Below are 26,738 nucleotides of genomic sequence, written 5' to 3' on the forward strand. Positions count from 1 at the left end.
AATAACTGGTAAGAATCACTTTAAAAAAATAAACTTTCAACATTGCAAGTGTGGGCATCAAGGGTTAGAAAGAAAACAATCTTATTTAAATCACTTTCTAAATTTTCATCATTCTCCTTGGCTTTTTACACGCAAAATATGAACTAAGCTGTCACACCCTAAATTAACAGGTTGAATATGTCCACCTAAGGAGCTAAACAAATATTTCAGAGCAAACATGAGTAACTTCACTATTCCTTATCATTCCTTATATGTTAGTTTGCAATACAGCTGATGGAATTAGGTTATTATTAGATATTTAAGCACATTAATATTCTCCATCAAATAATCAGATGCTGAAATGAACTCCTATGTTTGTTAAAGAAACAAGAGAAGTAGTTTCATCTTATGTTTCCTCTAACAAAACTACTCATTTCAAAAAATCAAGTTATTCTGGCCTACACTCAATAGTGATTAGAAGATTTTTTCATATAAACCCTAGATAAAATAATCAACTTTAAAGATGTCATCTTTCCTCATTCAACAAATTTCATAAAAAATTACTTAGCTTGTCTTGGCCAGATGCAGTGGCTGTCTCACACCTGTAATCCCAGCACTTTGCGAGGCCAAGGTGGGCAGACTACCTGAGGTTCAGGAGTTCAAGACCAACCTAACCAACATGGTAAAACCTTGTCTCTACTAAAAATACAAAAATTAGCTGGGCATGGCAGCACACACCTGTAATCCCAGCTACTTGGGAGGCTGAGGTAGGAGAATAGCTTGAACTTAGGAGGCGGAGGTTGCAGTGAGCCAAGATAGCACCATTGCACTCCAGCCTAGGCAACAAGAGTGAAACTCCTTCTCAAAAAAAAAATTACTAAGCTTGTATTAAGTAGTTATTTACTCTCTTGCACGTATTGAAAACAAGTCTCTGGGACTTAAGACCGTGTTATATACCACAAAAATACAAATATGGTTTATAAAAGAGCTAAACTTACAGAATTGGATTAGTAGCACCCCATAATTCCAGTAGGGAAGTATTTTATAGGTTTCTGGAGGCAGGGACAGTGCATCTTCATGGGTATCATTATTAACAGTGATAGTCACAAACAAAATATAAATATTTCTTTTTTGGGACCATAGCTTTATATTGCCTAGACGTAAAGATACAACTAAAATTCTGATTGTTTACTGTTTATTATTTTGATTGTTATTGTAGTCTTAATACTTGTTGGATAATTGTTGGAATTGTTCACCCTGTTAGATATAGTCAATTAACAGATGCCACCATTTCATTCTTGTGCAACACTGACTGGTTCCCACGGCTACTTAGGGTCTCAATAAGTAAAAAGGCATTGGGTTAACTAATCTCTGCCCTTTCTGGAGAGCAATAACTGAGACTCAGTTTCACTAACAAATTTCGCCAGATGTTCAAAGAGAAAAGGAACTGGGCTACATAATTTGGGACCTAGGTACTTATCTTCTCTGTAATTGCAGCATGGACAAGGTTCCTGAAAGCTGGATCACCCCATGGACTGTAAACTTGAAGTCCTGCAAAGTTTCACCTATTACGTTGGTAGTCCTCAAAAAGAGTTCTGTGTTGCTTTGGAATCCTAAATCTGAATATATTCTAAAACAGTAGATTTCCCATTACACTGAGGTTGGAACCATGTATTTTATAGATGCAAAAAGTAGCTAGGAAAAACTAGTTAGATAAATGATAGCTGTCTAACTTATGGCTCAGTGTTCTCTTCATTTTGTGTTAATTCCCCTATCCCCACCACCACCACAGTAAATGACTGTGAGAGTTGTAGGTAGTATTCACTAGATTAATTCAGTGAGACAGTGCTTAAGCATCACACAATTCAGATTTTAAAGATTATCAACAAAAAAAGAAAATATGTAGAATAAATATTAAAATGGGTGAAAGCATATATAGACTATTACAGAAAGTAAGGCTTTGTGTTAGAATTGAATGTGTTCAGAAGGTCCATGAGAAATCACATCGATTATAACCGTCCTTGAAATTCCTCTTCAGGTACAACAGTATTGTATTAATTTTATTTCCTAAAAAGGCCACTACTACACTCAAACTTACAATTTTCTTTTTACATGTCTCAGGCATCCACCAAACTCCGTGTTCCCTTCTAGACTGAATTAGAAGCTCTTCAGAAGAAACCCTCTTATCATAGATACAGCCCAATAGAACTTTCTGCAATGATAAAAATGTTCTGTATTGACACTGTCCAATAGGTAGCCACTACCCATATGTGGCTATTGAGCACCTTAATGTGGCTAGAGTAAGTGTACAAATTAGTTTTTAATTTAAAATAATTTAAATAAAAATGAGCACATGTTGCTAGTGGCCAATATAGGACAGCAGAGCTTTAAAACAATTATTCTCAAACTTGGAAGAGCATACCCACTACCCAATTAGAAATCTCATTAAAAATGCAATATCAATTCCATTGAATTGGGGTTGATCCCGAAATTCTGTATGTCTAACAAGCTTCAGAGTGATGCCAGTAAAGCTGGGATATGGCCACTCCACCCTTAAATACTCAACAGTAAGTAGAAGTATGCTGGTCTGATATCTGCCCCCTAACCCTGAGTTTACTTTTCCCTTTACTAAACTTTTGAATTCTTTAAGGGAATAAATGTGATTACTTTTGTAAACCTGGTATTTGTACACCATTCTTGGCATGTAGTGAACATTAAATTGTTGAGTGAATGAATGATGCTTGTTTGGTGCCTACCTCAAAAAGGAGAGCATTTGAGATCCTTGTGTCTATTCCTACAGATAACTGAACCTAAGCCAAAATTTAAGTAGACTCTTAACTGCACAAAATGAATAATCTTCTCACTGCCTTTAGGCACCAGCAGAGAAGGAATTTTTAAGTTGCCCCTGCAGTATATAGGAGGCAATGAATGTGAAGGAGTAGAATGTAAGAGTTCATGTTGAATCTTTCTACTACACATACCCTATGTCTGTAGAACATTTCTTCAGGAATCTTTTATTAGGACAGTATTTCACAGAATTTATTAGTATTATTTTTGTTAATTTACAAATCTTTATTCACCATGATTTACCATGTACGCTTTAGTGGCATAAAAGCACTAGTAGGTAGCAAGGTAATGAGACTCCAGAATCAAGCCAACAATACAATACCATTTATTAGAGGATAATGTCTTCAAGCCTGGGGTTCCTTATCGTTAGGCCTCAGACATTGCATTCAACATTGAAAAAGTAAGAATGAAACTTCACTTAATATTGGTTTCCCTTACTAGAGGTCTTTCTTTATTAGGAATGCCGAAAACGATGTGAATGTATACGTACGTCTCTGCCAAACGCTAAATCCCATGATTGGCCAAATTTAAGAAGTATTGCTACATTTTAAGAATCAATAAAAATGGCCGGCCGTGGTGGCTCACGCCGGTAATCCCAGCACTTTGTGAGGCCAAGGCAGGTGGATCACCTGAGGTCAGGAGTTCAAGACGACCCTGGACAATATGGTGAAACCCTGTCTTTAATGAGAAAATACAAAAATTACCTGGGTGTGGCGATGCATGCCTGTAATCCCAGCTACTTGTGAGGCTGAGGCATGAGAATCGCTTGAACCCAGAAGGCGGAGATTGCAGTGAGCTGAGATAGCACCACTGTACTCCAGCCTGGGCAACAGAGCAAGACCCCTCTCAAAAAAAAATTAGTAAAAATACATTTTTAAAGAATCTTCACATTTATAAATTAAGGCCAGGCACAGTGGCTCATGCCTGTAATCCAAGCACTTTGGGAGACCAACAGAGGTCCCCTGATCACCTGAGATCAGGAGTTCGAGACCAGCCTGGTCAACATGGCGAAACCCCATCTCTCCTAAAAATACAAAAATTAGCCAGGCGTGGTGATGCGCGCCCGTAGTAACAGCTAATCCAGAGGCTGAGGCAGGAGAATCGCTTGAACTCAAGAGGCGGAGGTTGCAGTGAACCGAGATCACGCCACTGCACTCCAGTCTGGGCGACAGAGCGATACTGTTTCAAAATAAATAATAATTTTATTCTCTTGTCTATCCATTTGGTAGACAAGTGTAGCGTTACTGCCTCCTTTTTGCAAATGATAAGGCTTTTAAGAGACAGATATTATCAGTTCTTCGAGAGCCCACAAAAACTGGGCTAGAGGACACAAAAACCTACACTCAAGACCCAAACAAGGAAAAGGGAAGGAGTCGAATCAAGTTGCATTTCCCCTACCCTCACCGCCCCATTTCCTTCCCAAGGCAATAGCGTAGGGGACGCCCAGTAAGGTACGGAAAAGGCGGAGACAGAGGTTTCGTTCCCGCCCCTCGAATTCAGTCTCCAAAAAGGTCCGCATAATTGATATATAAGGGGCTTCAGTGAGTAGCAAAGTTGCCGAGATAAGAGTTGGTGTTCATCTCCGATAATGTCTGGTAGAGGCAAAGGTGGTAAAGGTTTGGGAAAGGGAGGCGCCAAGCGCCACCGTAAAGTGTTGCGTGATAACATCCAGGGCATCACGAAACCCGCCATCCGTCGCTTGGCCCGACGCGGCGGCGTGAAACGCATTTCGGGCCTCATTTATGAGGAGACCCGAGGTGTGCTTAAGGTGTTTCTGGAGAATGTGATCCGGGATGCTGTAACCTACACGGAGCACGCCAAGCGTAAGACAGTCACCGCCATGGATGTGGTCTACGCGCTCAAGCGTCAGGGTCGCACTCTGTACGGCTTTGGTGGCTGATCCTCATGCCGGCTTTATTTAACAGCTTACCCATAAAAGGCCCTTTTCAGGGTCACCTCCATCGTCACACGAAGGGCTGTAACTGATTACAGCGAAGATACAGGCGATTTGTGTTCCGTTTTGTAAACTTTATTGGGTTGTAGCTGAGTTAAAAACAGCCGTTTTCAGCGATACTCCCAAAATGGCGGATGTGGTAAAAACAAAAAGCGAAAGAACATCGGAAACTTGTTAAGATATTTCGGTCTCAAACCTCCTCGGAAAAAAATAGTGGAAATGATTCAGGAATACGTGTGGTGTTTTATTACTAGTTTTCTAAAATTTAACTATTCCTATATTAGATGGCTACGACTTTACACTAAGCATTACATTTTTTGAAACGGAGTTGCTCTTATCCAGGCTCCAGTGCAATGGCGCAATCGGCTCACCGCAACCACCCCCGGGTTTAAGTGATTTTCCTGCCAACCTCCAGAGTAGCAGGGATTACAGGCATGCACCACCACGGCCGGCTAATTTTGTATTTTTAGATGTCTACTGTGTAAACACTATGTCATACTTTTTACGTGTTGGTCAGGCTGGTCTGGAACTCCCGACCTCAGGTGATCCGTCCGCCTTGGCCTCCCTAAAGTGCAGGGATTAGAGGCGTGAGTCTCCGTGCCCGGCCTAAGTGTTATTATTTATTAGCCATAGAACCTGAATGATCTTAGGGCGGCTGTGGACAGATCAATTACTGGTAAACTTAAAAATCCATTACTTGTGTCCAGTCGCGATGCCTCAGGCCTGCAATCACAGCACCTAGGGAGACAAAGGCGGGCGGATTACTAGAGTTCAGGGGTTCGAGACTAGGCTGGGCAAACAAAATGGTGAAATTCCGACTCCACTAAAAAATGTTAAATAGGAAAGTTAGCACGGCGTGGTGGCGGACGCCCGCGGTCGCAGCTAATCTGCAAGGGCTGGGGCAGGATAATCGTTTGAGCAGGGGAGGCGGAGATTTAAGTGAGCTGAGACGGCGCCACTGCACTCCAGCCTGGGCAACAGAGATCATGTCTTTAAAAAAAAAAAAAAAAAAAAAAAAAACAAGTTTGCCGGTGCTCGGTGGCTCATGTCTGTAATCCCATCTGTAATCCCAGCACTTTGGGGGGCCGAGGCGGGTGGATCACTTGAGCTCAAGGAGTTCGAGACCAGCCGGGCCAGCACTGCAAAACTCCATCTCTACTACAAATACAAAAATTAGCCAGACGGGGACGTGGTGGCGCGCACTTGTAGTCCCAGCTACTCTGGCGGCTGAGGCAGGAGGATCGCTTGAACCTGGGAGACTGAGGTTGCATTGAGCCGACCTCGCGCCACTGCACTCTAGGCTTAGAGCACAGAGCAAGGCTCTGTCTCAAAAAGAAAAAAAAAAAAAAAAAAAAAGCCTAAGTTTTTGTCTTAGCCAGTGAATTCTTTGCTGGGGCACTTACTGTGATTTCAGGTCATTGATCTCAAGTACTGGTAATTTATAACCTAAAGTGTTTCTCCTTGTGCTTTGTCAACCTACGGTGTTATCTCCTGTGATCCTGCCTCCTAACATTTTCATTTTTTCACCACACCGAAGAAGTGGCTTCTCATTTGTTTTTTTGTTTTTTTTGTTTTTTTGTCAACGGTCAATCTACTGTGTAAACACTATGTCATACTTTATAGGGATACAGAAAATTATGAAAATGATTATGGCAATTGCAGAAATGTTGTTTGACAACTCCTGCCCTCAGGTGATCCGCCCGCCTCAGCCTCCCAAAATGCTGGGATTACAGCCATGAGCCACCTCACCAGCCAGTTGCTAAACGAATTCTTATTGCCACACACTGTTTTTTACAGACAAAATAATAATACCCTGGTAAAGCACACCAAAGGATTTTAAAACATTGCCTTTGAAACACCAATACATTCAGTGTATGTTCACTTATATTAAGCACTATACAATTAAACAATGAAGAATTGCCCAGAAAAAAATAATGTAAATTGCCAGAGGTTCCATGCCCTGTTCTTCTTATGTGGACAGAAGGTACAAGGGTTGACTGTCTTCTGGGGTTGGTACAACAGGAAACTCAGGGGAAACTGCCATAAATGTTAATAGGAGAAAAAGGGAATTTGCGCACAAGCCAAAATACAGACTAAGCACCACTTTTTTCATCATACAAAATATTTGCTGAGCTAGTTAAATAAGAGCATTTAAGTGGAAATAAATGATGTGTCTAAAATAGAATGTTCAAAATAATAGTGGATTTTTTATTGTGCAGTTAGGATGCACCAAACACACAGTCCTAAAGATCATGGGTGTTTGAAGCAGAGTCAGCAATATCTAAGAAATCATGTACCTGCATAAATGAATTACGGCCTAATGAGCACATCACCACAACAAAAAGTCAAGAGTGCAAACAACTATTTGTGGGGAAAACAAACAAACTTGATAAACCATGGAATTCCAAGCAATAAAAGTAGCAATCCCATCACAGCCTATTTCTGCATTATTTTGAAATAACTAGATTTTTTTTTTTTTTTTTTTTTTTTTTTTTTGAGGCAGAGTCTCACTCTGTCGCCCAGGCTGGAGTGCAGTGGCACGATCTCGGCTCATTGCAACCTCCACCTCCCAGGTTCAAGTGATTCTCCTGCCTCAGCCTCCCTAGTCGCTGGGATTACAGTGGCCTGCTACTACGTCTGGCTAATTTTGTATTTATAGTAGAGACTGGTTTTCGCCATGTTGGCCAGGCTGATTAAATAACTAGAATAACAAGAAATTGAGCTGGGCACAGTGGATTACGGTGCTGTAATCCCAGCACTTTGGGAGGCCAAGGCGGTCAGATCACCTGAGGTCAGGAGTTCCAGACCAACCATAGCCAACATGGTGAAACCCTTGTTTCCACTAAAACTACAAAATTAGCCGGGTGTGGTGGCACACACCTGTGATCCCAGCTACTTGGGAGGCTGAGGCAGGAGAATCGCTTGAACCCGGGAGGTGGAGGTTGCAGTGAGCCGGGATCCCGCATCGCGCCACCGCACTCCATCCTGGGTGACAAGAGCGAATCTGTCTCAAAAAAAAAAAAAAGTCGCAGTAATATTTCCCTGAACCCAGTTTTCCCTGGGCATAGTGTACACCTGCACCCTGGGGTTTTAATTGGAAGACTCCCGTGCCACGTAAAGTTTGTATTATATTAACTTGTATCCGTTTCTCCTGTTGATGTCTCAAATGAACTCTCAGGGCAAGCCCAAAAAAATAAGATAATGATTTAACTCCCTATGCTGTCACAAATAAAGCTTTCGTACACTTTTGTCCACAAGTTGTTTCCTTTTTCCCTGTAGTTTTGGTTTTGCCTCAGCACACAGCCGTTTTCTTTTTTGTTTTGAGTTTCGCTGTAACCCATGCTGGAGTGCAGTGGCGCGATCTCGACTTACTGCAACCTCTGCTTCCCGGATTCAAGCGATTCTCCTGCCTCAGCCCCCGGTATAGCTGGGACTGCAGGAGGGCGCCACCACGCCCGTAGTTTTGTTTTTTGGTTTTGCACTTTTAGTGAAGACGGGGGTTTCACCATGTTAGCCAGGCTAGTCTCGAATTCCTGATCTTTGTGTAAGTTATTCGCCCGCCTCGGGCTACCAGTGCTGGGATTACAGGCCTGAGCCGCCGCTCTGGGCCATTTTGAAGACAATGGCCAAGAGAAAAAAGGCTAGAAGAGCCACTGGCCCTCCCCCTATCCCCTAACCCACTACGCTCCTTGTTTCAGGAGACGTTACTTCCTAGTGCTACCACGCTTTCAACTGAAACTGTTGGTGGCTCTGAAAAGAGCCTTTGGTTTAAGTTGGCACACACCCTTAGTACAACTTATGCCCTCTCTCCGCGAATGCGGCGAGCTAGCTGGATGTCCTTAGGCATGATAGTCACTCGCTTGGCGTGGATGGCACACAGGTTGGTGTCCTCAAAGAGCCCCACCAAGTAAGCCTCGCAGGCCTCCTGCAGCGCCATCACCGCCGAGCTCTGGAAGCGCAGATCGGTCTTGAAGTCCTGCGCGATCTCACGTACCAGACGCTGGAATGGCAGCTTGCGAATCAGTAGCTCAGTCGATTTCTGATAGCGGCGTATTTCACGGAGGGCGACGGTGCCAGGTCGGTAGCGGTGGGGCTTCTTCACGCCACCGGTGGCCGGCGCGCTCTTGCGAGCCGCCTTAGTGGCCAGCTGTTTGCGTGGCGCTTTGCCACCAGTGGACTTACGAGCCGTTTGCTTCGTACGGGCCATAGGAATGGGTTTCAAGCAACGGTCACAACGGAACCAGCAGTTGTTCTTACTCCTATTTATAAAGGCAAAGTCCTTCTGATTGGTCCGAATCTTCCAGTTTCGCGCCCTGACTTGTGATCGGCTACTAGGTCTCATTTTAGAAAACCTTAACCTATCTAAATACTTTTTTTCCCCTAGTTCCTTACATTTTATTATGTTTTATGTGCCTACCTGTATTATGTACCTTCATTGATTTTATTTTAATCACTTTCGGATTATGTTTGACAGACGGAAATGAACTTTCTGCAGTTCCGGAGCGATTTCAAAAATTCCGCGTTTGAAAGTGATTGGTGCAGCTCAATTTGTCCTTTATATTTTTTAAAAAATTCTTACTTTGAAGAAATATTTTTAATATAAGTACTCTATTCCTTATATTCTGAAACTTTCAACAAACACTGGTTTCACTTCCAGACACTCCGTTCCTAGGGAATATATTAAAATCCCATCGCTCTTGAAATGTGTTCATCCTTTGATTACCGAAAAAGCTTAAATTTTTTGTAAGAATGCTGACGACCTTTATCAGATTATAAAAGAAAGACGATGGCATAATTCTGGAAACACGTAAATCTTTAGGTAATTTCCATTTTAAAATTAGTTATTCATAGATAATTTTAAATCCGGAAGCTGCAATTTGGTAGGAAACTAGAAACATAATATCCGTCTTTGTTTCTGTTTAAATTCGCACCTAAGGAGACATAACTTATAGCTAGATGTTACTGACAAGGCATTCATTTTTCTAATGTTTTGAATGAAAAACTACGTTTTTTCCCCCGGGTGGTGTAGAAAAGAATTTAAGGTAGGTTTCGCATAAATATCCAATCGAAAAGTGACTTGAATTTAACTTTTTTATTGGCTGATTTGGTCCAATCAGGGATTCAGAATGATTAAGCACCTATTTGCATAAAAGACCTACAAAAACGGCCAGCTGTGCTGTTAAGCGTCCACTCTGGGGTGTGTTCTTACTCCTTCGTTTTGTTGCAATGCCTGATCCAGCTAAGTCCGCTCCCGCTCCAAAGAAGGGCTCCAAGAAGGCGGTAACCAAGGCGCAGAAGAAGGATGGAAAGAAGCGCAAGCGCAGCCGCAAGGAGAGCTACTCTGTGTACGTTTACAAGGTGCTGAAGCAGGTCCACCCTGACACCGGCATCTCCTCCAAAGCCATGGGGATCATGAATTCCTTCGTCAACGACATCTTCGAGCGCATCGCGAGTGAGGCTTCCCGCCTGGCGCATTACAACAAGCGTTCCACCATCACCTCCAGGGAGATTCAGACGGCGGTGCGCCTGCTGCTGCCTGGGGAGCTGGCCAAGCACGCCGTGTCCGAGGGCACTAAGGCCGTCACCAAGTACACCAGCTCCAAGTAAATGGACGCATGTTCAAACCCAAAGGCTCTTTTCAGAGCCACTTAACAATTTCAATTAAGAGTTTTAATGCTGGGTGCTGCTGTATTCTACGGGAGAAGTGTGGCCAATACAGGTAAAATTCACATGCATTGCCAGTTTATCCTGTGCCTCTGTTAAACACTAAGACTTTATAGCTTATTTGTCTTTATAAAGGTGGTGTATAACTACATTGCCCAGGCTACTGGTGTTAAACTCAAGCAAGTTTTCCCACCTCAGCCTTGCCTTGTATTGCTGAGCAGATAATTTGACACAGCAGGAAAAGTGGACATTCTAGTTTAGGAACCAAAAATTAAGTTTGCAACCTAGATGCAATCAACTTGGAGCAATACGTCCAGTCTGGAGCTGGAAAATTTGAGTATTCGAGATGACTTGAAAATACATTTAGCGCCTATAATAGTGAACCCACTCTAGATAGCATAATGTGATCTTTGTGGGAGCCTCCTGGAATTTAATGTCAACTGGGATATTATAGTTTACCAAGTACCTGAGAAAAATTGAAATTTCTTAATAGATAAGGATTAGATGACAAACTATGAAAATGGAGAAAAAAAAAAATGCCATGGAATAAAGCTTTAGTTATTTGGCAAGTAATATGAGGGGTTTTAGGTGTCTTTGAAAAAATTTAGATTTGTAAGACAAAGTAGAGCAGAGAATATAAGTACTAAAAGGCCTGGCAACAATGTGTCTTTGTTTTTAGGTAATGTTGGTTGGCGGTCAGCAAAAAGGCCAGGCTCAGGGAGTCTTAACTTGAAAACGCTAACAGGAATCAGCAAAACCATGTACACAACTTCTGCTGTGGATTTTTTAAATACCAAGATTACCAACTGTAATGGTAGGGTAATACAGACTCAAACCTCTACATTCCTCCACCCTCATGGGCATTTATCTTGAATCATAAAATGTAGGGGTAGCAGGAGGTAAGGGAAGAGTATTTTAAGAACCTAGGTCTGAGATGTACCTTCAATTTTTCCTCAAAATATCTGGTGGATGGACTAGTACTTTGAGTTTATTCATTTACTGAGAACCTATTAAATTACAGAAAATACTTAGGAAAGAGCAGTGAGAAAGATAGAAACTATCCCTGTCCTTTACCTGGATTGAAATCTAAAGTGGATATTTATACAATAAACTCACAAACTAAAGAAAGAAACATAAGTCTGAAGGTCATGTTTTTCTTTTAACAGGCTTTTGATGGGACTGAATTTAAATTGCCAAAAGCTGAATTAACATAATCTTGAAAACTTGCAAGTTCCTGGAGGCAGTTCTGGAGGGAGGGTGGAGCAAAAGAGATGGCAGAAGAAGAGCCAGCAGCATGGAATTCAAAAGTAGTCTTGCCTCCTCCCTAGTGGCCAGTGAGGAGCGGTGGGGAGAGAGCAAGAGAGCCATGACAGAGGAAGGGAGAGAGCACAGAGTTCAAGTCTATATTGATGGAACTATGGTTACAAATAGGGGCTACCCGTTTATAGTCTCATCTGGCCATGTCTCATCAATGGTTTACAAGGATTTCATAGATTTGCTTTACTAAAATGTATGACCTCACTGAAATATAGAATACTATAAGACAGCAAATATTGTATATTTATGCAAATAATTTTTTCATAAAAGGTTTTTTTAATGTCCACCTGTGTGAGTTAGTATATGATACCTCTGGAAGTAACAACTTAAAATAGTTACTAGTTAATGAAAATGAAAGTCTACTTTTCCCTCACACAAACCTAATACAGCTCAGACATGGGAGTTCCGATATCCTTAGAAATTCCCTCTGTCGGGGCCGGGCACGGTGGTTCACGCCTGTAATCCCAGCACTTTGGGAGGCAGAGGCAGGCGGAGCACGAGGTCAGGAGACCATGCTGGCTACCACAGTAAAACCCTGTCTCTACTAAAAATACAAACAACTAGCTGGGCGTGGTGGCTGGCGCCTGTAGTCCCAGCTACTCGGGAGGCCAAGGCAGGAGAATGACTTGAACCCCGGAGGCGGAGCTTGCAGTGAGCCGAGATCTCACTACTGCACTCCAGCCTGGGCTACAGAGACTCCATCTAAAAAAAAAAAAAAAATTATCTCTCTCTCTCTCTCTATATATATATATATCTCATACATACATATATACATAAAATGTGTTTTTCCTCTATATATAAATGTAACGTGTTTCTTATTATTTGAAATACTCTCGAATATATTCTGCTATTGAATTCTCCTATGGAGTACCAGCCCAACAAATGGGACAGATGAAATTCATAGGAAGTGTTAAGTATTACCTATACAAGAAGTCTGTGAAATGTAGACAAAAATCAAAGCCTATATTCATAATCAATCATAAATGAGTAGCCTGTGAGACGTGTTAGACATAGAGAAAGTCACAGGGCTTGTGTGTGTGCTACTCAAGAGACAGGAATAGATGAAAGAAACAAAAACTTTTGGATATTTGAGAGACACCACATATTTATAAAGTACTCAATATTTATGGGATCATAAATTGACTGCCCACTGTTAACACCAGTTTTGGCTGGCCTCATTGGCCCTCTACAGACAGCATGCATATAAAAGGCATGCTGGTCAGCATACCACTATTGAGCAATATAGGTGGCTGTATACCAATAGAGCAAGCGTGTGTTGGCTCCACATAATTTGCATCTGCTGACTCCTTTGCTTATCATGAACTCTGTTTCTCGAAATCACCCTCTCAGTGGGCAAAATATGCAAGAGGGAGAGAGAAACCTCACACATATGACATGCATAACCAAGGATTCAGGTAGTGAGACTGCCATTTACAACCTATCTGAAATGTGTTCACTTGCCAAAGCTCTTTCTGCTTGTTTCTTGCTACATGTTTCAAATTGATTCAATAAAATTAAGCCACGGAGCTCAGGAAACTTATATTGGGCTATGAGACTTTCTATGCACAGCCTCTGGAACAGCCTGCCTGGTAGTGTATTTGGAGGCTATCGTTGCGTTAAAGTAGTTTTCTCCATGACATTGTAATTTTGTCTTTCTGAATATATCACTGTTCCAGCTCCAGCTATCATGTTTACATTTAATCCTAAAGGAAGGGAAGGCCTGTGCAGTGGCTCACGCCTGTAATCCCAGCACTATGGGAGGCTGAGGTGGGCGGATCACCTGTCAGGACTTGGAGACCCGCCTTGGCCAACATGGTGAAACCCCATCTCTACTAAAAACACAAAAATTAGCTGGGCATGATGGCCTGCACCAATTATCCCAGCTACTCGGGAAGCTGAGACAGGAGAATCACTTGAACCTGGGAGGTGCAGGTTGCAGTGAGCCAAGATTGCACCACTGCACTCCAGCCTGGGTGACAGAGTGAGAGACCCTGTCTAAAACAAAAAAAAAAAAAAAAAGGAAACGTTGGCAAGAATTACTTCAGTTAGGAAGATAAGAAAACAATGCATCTCTAACTAGAATCGAATGTTCATTTTAACATGAACAGACGGCACTGACTTCAAATGTAGCTGTTTGCAATCAGCATAGGACTTGGTAAATCAGAAAAACACCTTGAAAAATGAAGTCAGGACTACATGGTCAGACTCAATGCCTAAAGTGAATGAGGTTGGGCTGAGTTTGAAGTCCAATGGCATTCTGCTTTTTTGTTTTGTTTTTTGAGACGCGGTCTCACTCTGTCACCCAGGCTGGAGTACAGAGGTGTGATCACAGCTCACTGCGGCTTCAACATCTCTGGATTCAGGTGATCCCACCTCAGCCTCCCAAGTAGCTAGGACCGCAGGCACACACCTACATGCCCAGCACATTTTAAAATATTTTTTGTAGAGACGGTGGTTTGCCATGTTGCCCAGGCTGGTCTCAAACTCTCGGGCTCAAGTGATCCACCTGCCTTGGCCTTCCAAACCGCTAGGATTACAGGCATGAGCTACTGTGTCTGGCTATGCTATTATAAATATCCATTCTAGTCAGCAATCAGGTACAGAAGAAGCTCCAATGCTACCTGCCTTAGTCCTGTCCTCTATCTTCCCGGATTTTCTCAACTCAGCGTTGGAGACATACCACCTATTGGTGTCAATGTTCTTTATGCATTGACTCCCCCGACCCCCACCAATATGATTCAACCTTGCCTTTTGCTTGCTTTATTTATTTATTTATTTATTTATTTATTTATTTATTTATTCTTAGATGGACTTTCACTCTTGTTGCCCAGGCTGGAGTGCAATGGCATAATGTTGGCTCACTGAAACCTCTGCCTCCAGGGTTCAAGTGATTATCCTGCCTCAGCCTCCCGAGTAGCTGGGATTACAGGCGTGCACCACCACACCCGGCTAATTTTGCATTTTTAGTAGAGACGAGGTTTCTCCATGTTGATCAGGATGGTCTCAAACTCTCGACCTCAGGTGATCCGCCCACCTCGGCCTCCCAAAGTCCTGGGATTAAAGGCGTGAGCCACCATGCCTGGCCACCTTTTGCTTTAAAACCTCAGCTTTCTCATTTCAAGGTAGTCTGCCTTGTTCCTCAAAGCCTTTCACATCTGAAATGCCCACATTACTTGAATCAAACCACAAAGGTGAACAACACATGGTCCTTATTATCTAGGACAGGAAACATTGTCCCATGGAGAAAATAATGTATACAACTTATCAAACAAAAATAACCAAAAGAGTCAGAATATATTTTTATTATTTTTATTTAAGCCCTTCTTGCACACTGAAGAATATAAAGAATTTATTCAAGCACAGAACATAAGGATGGACCACCTGGAAACACCAAATCCAAAGTAATAGAGATATAATTCTGAAATAGGGAAGTTCAGATTTCATTTATATAGGCAGAGTTAGAGGAGCTTATAGCAAGGCTCTGCACAACTTCGGGAGAATAGCTGAAGGCAGCTGTTAACCTTGAGGCAGAGAGTGAGGAGTATGTGCAAGGGAGCAAGGGGAAATTATCTTGATCAGGCTTGTTTGTTTGAAGTTATCCTGAAATTCACCTTTGAACATCCATGTGTGTGACATTCCCTGAAAGGGGAACAATAAATGTTAATTACCTACAGACTGTGTTTGCCCCAGGCTTTCAGCATTCTGCCTGCACTGAATAAAAGCAAGCAGCTCCAGCTTCTTGGGGCTGCACTTTGGCCACTTGAGCCAGGTGTCTCCTAGCTGCTCTTACACACTGCATACCTGTGTGTGAGTACTCTTTCCATCCGTCAGTCAGTCAGTCAGTCAGTCAGGGTCTGCGGAACAGATCTGGCAGGTGGTGCCCAGTGTGAGGAACACTGCAACGGATCTGGACCAAACCCTCAAAAATTAATGTGAAGTGACTGCTCTGTAAGTAATTGGTCCCCGCTGGGGATTTCCAAGTTCAAGGGGATTCTCAAGCTAGGGTTTCATCATGGGACAACAGTTATCAGCTCAACAGCAACAGTATGTAAAAGTATTGAAACAGCTGCTTAAAGCTAGCAGAACCTTGGTTTCGGAGCCTCAATTAAGGGATGTAATGCAAACTGTTGTATTCCATAGCCCATGATTCCCAGGAGAAGGCACACTAGACCTAGGGCTCTGGAAGCAATTGGGAAGAAATCTTAAACAACATCAGGTACAAGGGCAACAGGTCCCAGTAACATCTTTAATGTTATGTGCCTTGGTTAGGGCTGCTTTGGTCCTGCTCTACACAGAAGAGCCTAAAAAAGAAGGGGAGGAAGAACCATCATCTACCTTACTGCCTCCTCCTCCTCCTTCAGCCCCGCCATTACCCGGGTAAAGATACCAAAGAGGAGACGGAGGTGTTTCCTAAGTCTCCTCCCCCAATAAATTGGGAAGAAGACAAGAGATATACTACAGTTATGGGACCCCATCTTAGGCAAGCAGCATTAGAAGGGGAGCTCCTGGCTTGTCCCGTGGTGCAAGATCAACAGGCCAATTGGGTACAGAAGCCTATTACTTCCAACACTTTTAAGGAAATAAGGAAAAGCATTAGAGAAAATGGACCTGCTAGCCCATTCACAAGAGGATAATTGAGGCTATAGCAGATAACTACCATATTGACTCCATGGGACTGGTCAGTGCAAGCTAAAACAACTTTAGAGGCCAGTCAATACCTCCTCCAGAGGGCAGAATATAATGAATTGTGCGAACAACAGGCTGACCAGAATCAATTGGCAGGACAGAACATAGCTGCTGTGCTCCAGGGGAGGGGTCCCTATATTAATATATAACAACAATTAAATTTTGTCCCTCAAGCCTATGCGCAACTGTCTTTGTGCACTCACGGGCCTAGGACCAAATTCCCAAAGGTGGAGTTCAACAGAGATCTTTTATAAATGTTCCACAAGGGCCTCAGGAGCCATTTGTTGAATTTATCAATCGGTTAACCCAGGCACTTAAGAGACAAATCAGTCATGCCAAGGCCGCTGATATCTTATTGTTGTAATTGGCCTATGAAAATGCTAATGTGGATTGCCAGCAAGCAATGCAAGCAGTCAGAGGGAAAGCAGCTACAGTAGGGAACTCATATGAGCATGTCAGCTGGTGGGGACTGAAACACACAAAGCCAGAATATTGGCTATGGCATTAAAGCCTCAAAAAGAAAAAGGGATAAAAATCCAAATTGTTTTCAATGAGAAAAGCCAGGTCATATGAAACAGGAATGCCCCAATAGTAAAGACCAAAGTAACTCAGGAAAAGAACCCCCTTCTATATAAGAACAAGCCATAGTGGAACGTGCCCACTCCACCCTTAAAAATATGCTTAAAAAACAAAAAGGGGGAATACGAGTAAGGACCCTACAACACTACTAGCACAAGCCTTATTTACCCTTAACTTCTTAAATTTAGCCTTACTTACCCTTAGCTTCCTAAATTTAAACAATAAATTTCAATCAGCCATAGAAAAGCACTTTGCAAAAACCTTTCAGAATATGAAACCTTTAGTTTTTATAGAAAGATCTACATAGTAACCTATGGTGTGGTCCAAATGATTTGTTAACGTGGGGAAAAGGATATGCTTGTGTTCACACTCCCTCAGGTCCTCTTTGGATTTCTGTGCGACACATCAAACCATACCATGGCGTGGCTGGAACCCAACCCGGTACCAAAAATAAAGGAAATGACCCTGCAGGACCCGCAGCCCCAGAACGATGCGGCTTCCACGGACAACAGAGGCCCTGGACATTATGCTGAAGAAGACAACTCAGGAAGCTGAGCGAATCCCGCTCCAGATACAAACATCATTCACTCCAGATAATCTGTTCCTTGCTATGCTCTTTGTTGTACATTGCAACACTCATAGGGTATTGGTTTTTCTCTCACTCTGCCTGCAACTCGTACCTGCTACACTCTATTAGGCCCATCTTCTAGATCCACCTTTCTTCTGCCCTGTTACTTGGGCAGACGCCCCCTTCCCAGTTTCTAACAACGTAACTGCTTTGGTAGGAGGGATTAACATACCCCTGGTGGGGTTCCTCAGTAACAGCCCTATAGAACAATGTGCAAAAACACCTCTCCTGGATAGACCCCCACTCCTGGGGGTAACTCTTTGATTGGAAAAGAATATTACATGATTATATTATATAATAAAATAATATTACAATGATTATACTCATGCTTGTCTTATGTTATCTACTGCTTCTAGGATGCAAAGCTGCAACACAAGCTGGAACCGCTGCACTTGTCAAGCCTGTCATCGTACACATCTGTATTCTTCAATCAACAAAACTTGATGCAAAAAACAAAAGGGGGAGATATAGGAGATCAGTCAGAGTGGTAGGAGAAACTATAAGGAAAGGAGCAGACCTTCTGAAAGGTCAGAAGGCTGCTCTTACACACTGCCTACCTGTGTGTGAGTATTCCTTTCATACATCAGTCAGCCAGGGTGTGCAGGACAGACCCCGAAAAGCACAACAACAAAGGGGAGGTTAAATGTTTAACAAGGATCATTAATTAAGAAGCCAGGACCAGCCAAGGTGGCTCACACCTGTAATCCCAGCATTTTGGGAGGCCGAGGTGTGTGTATCACGAGGTCAGGAGTTCAAGACCAGCCTGGCCAAGATGGTGAAACCGCATCTCTACTAAAAAATACAAAAATTAGCCGGGCATGGTGGCAGGCACCTGTCATCCCAGCTACTTACGAGGTTGAGGCAGGAGAATTGTTTGAACCCAAGCGGCAGAGGTTGCAGTGAGCCGAGATCATGCCACTGCACTCCAGTCCAGCTTGGCCAATAGAGTGAGACTCTGTCTCAAAAAAAAAAAAAAAAAGAAGGCAGAAGACTTTTCTCCCTAATGCCTAATGTTGCTTAATTCTAGACACTGTATAGAGCAAGAAAGAAAAGAACTCAAGTTATCTCATCTCTCTCAATCTTAATGTGTTTTGGGAATTCCAACAGCTGGTTTTTTTGTGTGTTTTTTCTTCTTAAGGAGATGAGGTCTCATTTTGTCACCCAGCCTGGAGTGCAGTGGCTCAATCATAGCTCACTGCAGCCTCCAACTCATGTCTCTAATGACTCTCCCACCTCAGCCTCCAGAGTAGGACAGGCTACAGGAATGCACCATCACATCAAATTTTATTTATTTTCACAAACTATAGCACAGCAATGGAATATGCTTAACATTAGGAGAGTTTTGAGACCTACTACCTGGGTTGAAATTTGTTACATCATTTATTAACTGGATGACTTTAGGCATTATGCAGAACCATTCAGCTTGTTTCCTCATTTATAAACCAGAAACAATAAATTTTTGTAATGATGAGGCAATTGCTCAAGCTTAGAGTTGGGTCTAACAAAGAATTCTGACTTTTATTTCACTTTTGTTTCTACCACTATGAAGAACAAAATGGGGGCTTCTGCACAGCAACTTCAGAAGATAAGCAGGTTTTCTGGAAATGGATTGAGAGCAAGAGATGACATCTAAAATCAAAGACACTGCTGGGGCTCAGAAACTGATATCCCAAAATATGGCACTATGACATCCTAAACTGAAGAAGCTACAAGGTCTCTGACCTTCTCCCCACCCCTCCTGTCTCTCAATTCTCTGTGTCTCCCAAAGCACAGGATGAAGTTGTTTTCAGAAGTTCCTTATCTGCCTAAAGTCCAAACCTGCCAAAGAATACAATTATCTTTAGTCTCTATCCTGAGTTTTCATTAAATGAACTAATACCACAGGAAGAAACACAAGCCTGTCAACAAGCCTAGACAGATTCTGTCACAAACCACTGCCTACTCTGCAGCCCTAACAGACATTGTCCCAGGCTCTTGCATGTTCTTCAAGGCCATTGAATTCCCCTAAAAGTCATTTATTATACCCCTAAAAACACTTCTCAAGCTCCCATTTCCCTAGGAAGTAGGATAAACATCTATGCCCAATTGCAATATTGGGTGATCACTCTATCCAACCCCCTCTGCAGTATACACGTTAATAAATTCATATGCTTTTTCTCTTATTAATTCTGGGCATTAATTTAACCTTTTTCTTCTTTTGGGCCCACGTTGAAACCTCTTTTTTCAACTTCTCTTCCAATTAGGTGTGGCCTTTTAGCTAAGTTCCTGCCAATGGAACATAAATACAAGTAAAGATTGACATTTCCAGGCCTAGGACATAACAACTTTCCACGAAGGATTTTTCCATCTTCTTTCCCTTTGCAGGGCAAATGTGGAAGCCACATTTAAGACCGCTAAGCCACAAAGACAGAGGGCATTTGGGTTCCAGAACTACTGCTGGAAGAAAGAGGGAACTGTTGATCTAGAATACCCTTTTTGAACCTCATATCCACAGAAAATAAACTTGTATTTATCTTAACTAGTATGCTCTGCACCAAAGAAGGGTCCAGATTCTTAATTTCTAAAAGGAAATGCATTCACTTGTTGCTGGATGAATCTTCAAGTCAAAACACTTCATCTGTAAAAGAAACATAAGATTTCATTGAGCGAAACAAAGCAAAATGTGGACTTCTTAAGAGTTAACCAGAGGAGAGGAAGCTATATTCACCTCTATCAGCAACAGAACTTCCGTCCACAGCCTAGTGATCTTTCAATGTGGATGTGACCATGAGGATGAGGTAGTTTCATTGGATATGTTGCCTCTTGGATCCTCAATTAGAAAAGCATAAGGAGGGCTGGATGCTGTGACTCACACCAGTAATTGCAGCACTTTGGGATGCTGAGGCATGAGGATCACTTGAGCCCAGGAGTTCAAGACCAGCCTGGGTAATATAGTGAGACCTCATCTCTATAATAGAAAAAAAATTAAACAAAATCAGTAAGGAGGCCAGTGGTCATGACTCATGCCTGTAATCCAACACTTTGGGAGACAGAGGTGGGGAAGACTGCTTGAGGCAAGGAGTTCGAGACTGCAGTGAGCTAGGATCACACCACTGCAGTCCAGCCTGGATAACAGAGTGAGACTGTCTCAAAAAAAAGAAAGAAAGAGAAAGAAAGAAAAGAGAAAAGAAAAGTTCAAGGAGAAAATACAGACTCTATGATATTGACATTGTTCCCCAAAAGCATCACAGAATAATCTGGGTAAATTTTGTAGGACCCCAGACACGTCTTTTTTCCTCTAACTGCACTTACCAAAAAAGTGAAAGTAATTGATAGTCCATTATTATCAGTTATAATCATAAATAAAATCCCTGGATCTCATATTGGACAATTAGCCTCACTCAATATGAAGGATTAAGAAGAAATGTGATCTCTTAATTTTTTATCAAGGTTTATCTAGGGCTCAAAATCGGTAGTTGGGAACATGTTTCATCTTCATAATTTAATTTTGTTTTATTAATTATGGATTCAGCCATCATATTATAACCATTATAGAAATTTTAATGTGGAGTTCTGTTGCCAGTAGGAGCAGTTTTCTTTGTACTTGGGAGCTCATCCATAGATATCTAGTATAATGAAATCTCAGAAAATGTTACAGCATATAAAGCCTTTTTATAAAGACTACATTGGATTCTTTCATGTGAAAAGTAAAATGATAGCAATTTTGCAGATCTCTTATTTTGTATTTTAAATAAATTATCATATAATAATACTCTTTCCTTAACTACTGGTGTCCTTGAATAGGGTGAGCAGTCCTCCATGGGGTTAGCACTCATTGCTCATCTTTTCCTGCCCCTGCCTCTTGGTTCAGTCTTAACTGAATGTCCTTGGGTATCTGGAACACTTTTGAAAAATGAAAATGTATGAATCAGGCCGGGTGCAGTGGCTCATGCCTGTAATCCCAGCACGTTGGGAGGCCGAGGCCGGCAGATCACCTGAGGTCAGGAGTTCAAGACCAGCCTGGCCAACCTGGCGAAACTCCATCTCTACTAAAAAATACAAAACTTAGCCAGGTGTGCAGGCGCCTGTATTCCCAGCTACTTGGGAGGCTGAGGCATGCAGCAATGCTTGAACCTGGGAAGCGAAGGTTACAGTGGGCCGAGATGGCGCCACTGCACTCCAGCCTGGGCAACAGAGTGAGACTGTGTCCCAAAAAAAAAACAAAAAAACAAAAAACAAAAGAAAACGGTTGGGTATGGTGTCTCACTCCTGTAATCCCAGCACTTTGGGAGGCTGAGGTGGGTGGATCACCTGAGGTCAGGAGTTGGGAACAAGCCTGACTAACATGGCAAAACCCCATCTCAACTAAAGATACAAAAATTAGCCAGACGTTGTGGCACATGCCTGTAATCCCAGCTACTCAGGAGTCTCAGGCAGGAGAATCACTTGAACCCGGGAGGCGGAGGTTGCAGTGAGCTGAGATTGCGCCATTGCACTGCAGCCTGGGTAACAAGAACAAAACTCCGTCTCAAAATAAAAAAAAAGTATAGATCAGTACTGAGTTACCTGGAAATTCCAGCTTAAGAAAAACAAAGACCCTGGTTTTATGTAGTTGGCTATCAGAATAATGCCCATAGCCCAAATATGCACCCAACTCAGGATCCATGAATCAATGTTTCGTCTCTCTGGTATGATCTTCCTACAGATGTATATAGAACTCACTCTCTTCTCTGCTCAGTCTTGTCAGGACCAAGAAAAATCTTCCCCTTCACCCTCTGAAGTTTTTCTCAAATATCAACTAACAAAAAACAGATTAATAGGAGAGAAAGGGAAACAAGTTTATTAACATGCATGAGGGAGACCACAGAGTAATTACTCCAACCCCAGCAGTGGGGTACAGAATCTTAAATGCCATCTTAAGGTTAAAGAATGGGGGCTCAGAACATGGCCAAAAACAGGTTAGGGCAGTCAATCATGCAAGACAGGTTATGGGAGGGCTTTGCTAACAAAGGTGGTCTTGTTATGTAGATGAAAATTCATAGGTAGCAGCCCTCAAGAAGAATACATATATAGTAAATGTTTCTTTCAGACCTTTAAAGGTGTCAGACTCAGACTTTTTTTTTTTTTTTTTTTTCAGAGGGAGTCTCACTCTGCTGCCCAGGCTGGAGTACAATGGCACTATCTCGTCTCACTGCAACCTCCACCTCCTGGGTTCAAGCGATTCTCCTGCCTCAGCCTCCTGACTAGTGGGGATTACAGACGCCCGCCACCATGCCTAGCTAATTTTCGTGTTTTTAGTAGAGATGGGGTTTCACTATGTTGGCCCAGGCTGGCCTTGAACTCCTGACCTCAAATCCGCCTGCCTCGGCCTCCCAAAATGCCAGGATTACAAGCGTGAGCCACTGAGCCTGGCCCAGTGTCAGACTCTTAATCTTTCCTAGATTGGACAAGCTAAAGCCTCAGAAAAAAAACCTGGCAGAACCAAAGCAGTTTTTCTCAACAGATGCACATCTCCACAAAAGGCAGTTCTGTAGGGCAACTTCTGTTTGCAGACCCTCCAAAGAACCATCTCAAAATATGTCAAAGAAGTATACTTGCGGATGAAATAGTTGATTTCCTTCAGCCTTGTTGGCCTAAAAGAAAGATGTGGAAGCACAATTCATAATTTAAAGAATTTATGGTCGGGCGCAGCGGCTAACCCCTGTAATCCCAACACTTTGGGAGGCTGAGGCAGGTGGATCACGAGGTCAGGAGATGGAGACCATCCTGGCCAACATGGTGAAACCCCCTCTCTACTAAAAATACAAAAATTAGCCAGGCATAGGGACATGCGCCTAAAGTCCCAGCTGCTCAGGAGGCTGCAGGAGAATCACTTGAACCCAGGAGGCAGAGGTGGCAGTGAGCCGAGATTGTGCCATTGCACGCCAGCCTGGGTGACAGTGAGATTCCGTCTCAAAAAAGAAAAAAGAATTGGGGCCAGGCACAGTGGCTCACGCCTGTAATCCCAGCACTTTGGGAGGCGGAGGCGGGCAGATCACGAGGTCAGGAGATGGAAACTTATCCTAGCTAACATGGTGAAACCCTGTTTCTACTAAAAATACAAAAAAATTAGCTGGGGATGGTGGCGGGTGACTATAGTCCCAGTTTCTCGGGAGGCTGAGGCAGGAGAATGGCGTGAACCCAGTGAGCCGAGATACCTGGTTGACAGAGCAAGCCTGGGTGACAGAGCAAGACTCCGTCTCAAAAAAAAAAAAAAAAAAAAAAAAAAAAGAATTTACTCGAACCAAAGTCAGGACAGCAGCTCAGAAATCTCAGGCCCAAGTAATCTTGGATATGAGCTCCACTTCCACTGGCCTTTGTTAAAAATAAGTTTTTCAAGACAAAAAAGGGGGGACAGAAGGTGGGCTGATACAAAATTTTTTGTCAGGAATTGTCATTGGTTTACAGAAATAGCATTAATTAGTTATTGGCTATACATTGTAAAGCTACGGGGTGTGGGTTACAGTGTGGGATGTGGCATTATTTGGTAAACTTATAGCTACTTATAAAAACAAGCAGTATCTAGAGATGAATACATATCTCAATGAGGGGAGTAGGTTGTGATTGTTGTCTCATTTTAGTGTTGCTGTGGGCCTGATCATTTAAAACGACTCCCATTGCTCAGATGAAAGTTATTTTCTTGGCCTGGTGTGGTACCTCACATCTGGTAGCCCCAGCACTTTTGGAGGCCAAGGTGAGAGGATCCTTTGAGCACAAGAGTTTGAGACTAGCCTGGGCAACATAGTGAGGCCTTCGTCTCTACAAAAAAAAAAAAGTTATCTTCTTTTCTCAGTCTTATCTCACTTGTGAGTTCTTCCCCATCCACCCTTTTTAAAATTACAGCTGTCTACCACATTCCCTCCCATCCTCTGGCAGTCATTCCCTTTATCCATTTTAACTTTTTTACATCTTCTTTACCTGAGAATATACTAAACTTTTCTTTTTCTTTGATTTTTTTGAGACACAGAGTCTCACTCTGTCACCCAGGCTGGAGTACAGTTGTATGATCTTGGCTTACTGCAACCTCCACCTCCCAGGTACAAACGATTCTCCTGCCTCGGCCTCCAGAGAAGCTGGGACTACAGGCACATGCAACCACGTATGGCTAATTTTTGGGGGGTTTTTTTTAGTAGAAATGGAGTTTCGCCATGTTGGTCAAACTGGTCTCGAACTCCTGACCTCAAGTGATCTGCCCACCTGGGCTTCACAGGCCATAGATTTTGTGTAACTTGTGTTTGTTTTTCCCAGATGCGTCTTCAACCTTGGCAAAAATAAACCTGTGAATTTTTAGTTTACACTATCAGGGAGCGCAAATGAAGTATGGAGAAGAGCTTTCACTCTTCAGGGCCTGGTGATGCACCAGAAGAATCTGAAAGCAAGCTTTACTAAGTATGCTTTATCTATTTGTTTGCTGTCCCCAACATTGCCACCCCTGGAGACTCAAAGTACTTTTCCTGCGTCTTCTAAATTCTCTAAAACTTTACTGTTCTTTGTGGAAGACACTACACAAAAGCTGGAATTCAAAGCCACCTCAATGTGTACTCATTCTCTGGGTGTCATTCATGTATATGTAATATATATGTTAATACACTTCTGCTTGTTTTTCATTTGTTAATCTGTCTTTTGTTACATGGTTTGTTTCAACTAAGAACCTATGTGGGGGGTGAGAGTTGAAGGGAAAATTATTCTGCCTTTTCTCCACCTTCATCTCCTATTGTCCCCTGCTCATTCCCCATGGTCACCATGGTACCTCAGCAGTCTCCCTCCTCTTCTCCCTGAACACATCCACACAGGTTGCTTCCTCACCTCTTTCAGCTCTTCGCTGAAATACTATCTTCTTAGTAGGGTCTTCATTAGTTGCTTTATCTAAATTTCAGCTTCCCATGACACTCTTTAGTCTTATTTTTTTTTCCTTCTCACCATCTAACATATTACATATATTTACCTATCTAGCTTATTTTCTGTCTATTCCAGACTCAAATGTAAATTCCATGAGAGCAAAAATTTTGTGTTTTGTTCTCTGGGTGTATTTCCAACGCACAGACCAGCATCTGGTACATTGTAAATTCTCAACCAGTGTTATTTGCAGTAAATAAAAATCAATGTTAAAGAAATATGTCGGCCGGGCACGGTGGCTCAAGCCTGTAATCCCAGCACTTTGGGAGGTCGAGACGGGCGGATCACGAGGTCAGGAGATCGAGACCAGCCTGGCTAACATGGTGAAACCCCGTCTCTACTAAAAAACACAAAAAATCTAGCCGGGCGAGGTGGCAGGCGCCTGTAGTCCCAGCTACTCGGGAGGCTGAGGCAGGAGAATGGCGTAAACCCGGGAGGCGGAGCTTGCAGTGAGCTGAGATCCGGCCACTGCACTCCAGCCTGGGCCACAGAGCCAGACTCAGACTCCCTCTCAAAAAAAAAAAAAAAAAAAAAAAAAAAAGAAATATGTCATCTAAATATGTTAAAGAAAAATGGATCATATTAAATTTTTAAAAAAGAAATACTATTTGTTATGTAAGTAATGATGGCATCGTAATTTATTTTGTTATTTTTCAGATGGAGTCTCGGTGTGTCACCAGGCTGGAGTGCAGTAGCACGATCTCGGCTCACTACAACCTCTACCTCACAAGTTCAAGAGATTCTCCTACCTCAACCTCCCGAGTAGCTGGGATTACAGGTGTGCACCACCAGGCCCGGTCCAGCTAATTTTTATATTTTTAGTAGAGATGGGGTTTCACCAAGTTGGCCAAGTTTGTCAAGAACTCCTAACCTCACGTGATCCACCCACATCGGCCTGCCAGAGTGCTGGGATTACAGGCATGAGCCAAGGCACCTGGCCCATTATAAGGTGTTAAATAGCAGATAACATATATAAAATAGATGAAATGATATTGAAATTGCCATTGCAAAATTGTAACTGAGACAGTCAAAGTGATCTGACCTAAGCAACTCCATCTTGCTTCTAACCTAAGCTGTCCTTGTTCATTCCTGGGTGTAGGCTGAACTACCTTTGGGAGGAACTTAGTTTATAGTTTAAAACTAATATGATAACAGCACTTTCCCAAAACA

At 42.5% G+C, this 26,738-nt stretch overlaps 3 protein-coding genes across 3 annotated transcripts; 2 read left to right on the forward strand and 1 right to left on the reverse strand.

Moving 5' to 3' along the window:
* The first annotated feature begins 4,368 nt into the window (after positions 1 to 4,368).
* LOC103222004 (histone H4) lies at positions 4,369 to 4,790 on the forward strand. The gene has a single exon (XM_038005629.2). The coding sequence runs from the start codon at positions 4,415 to 4,417 to the stop codon at positions 4,724 to 4,726; it is 312 nt and encodes a 103-aa protein (XP_037861557.2). The 5' UTR covers positions 4,369 to 4,414; the 3' UTR covers positions 4,727 to 4,790.
* Positions 4,791 to 8,528: 3,738 nt separating this feature from the next.
* LOC140708933 (histone H3.1) lies at positions 8,529 to 9,027 on the reverse strand. Its single transcript, XM_073006197.1, has one exon. The coding sequence runs from the start codon at positions 8,985 to 8,987 to the stop codon at positions 8,577 to 8,579; it is 411 nt and encodes a 136-aa protein (XP_072862298.1). The 5' UTR covers positions 8,988 to 9,027; the 3' UTR covers positions 8,529 to 8,576.
* Positions 9,028 to 9,950: 923 nt separating this feature from the next.
* Positions 9,951 to 10,427, forward strand: LOC103221996 (histone H2B type 1-F/J/L-like). Its single transcript, XM_007973467.3, has one exon. It carries the CDS (start codon positions 10,007 to 10,009, stop codon positions 10,385 to 10,387), a length of 381 nt encoding a protein of 126 aa, XP_007971658.1. The 5' UTR covers positions 9,951 to 10,006; the 3' UTR covers positions 10,388 to 10,427.
* Positions 10,428 to 26,738: the final 16,311 nt, after the last annotated feature.

This window comes from Chlorocebus sabaeus, chromosome 17 (genome assembly GCF_047675955.1).
Source record: "Chlorocebus sabaeus isolate Y175 chromosome 17, mChlSab1.0.hap1, whole genome shotgun sequence".
NCBI lineage: Eukaryota > Metazoa > Chordata > Mammalia > Primates > Cercopithecidae > Chlorocebus > Chlorocebus sabaeus.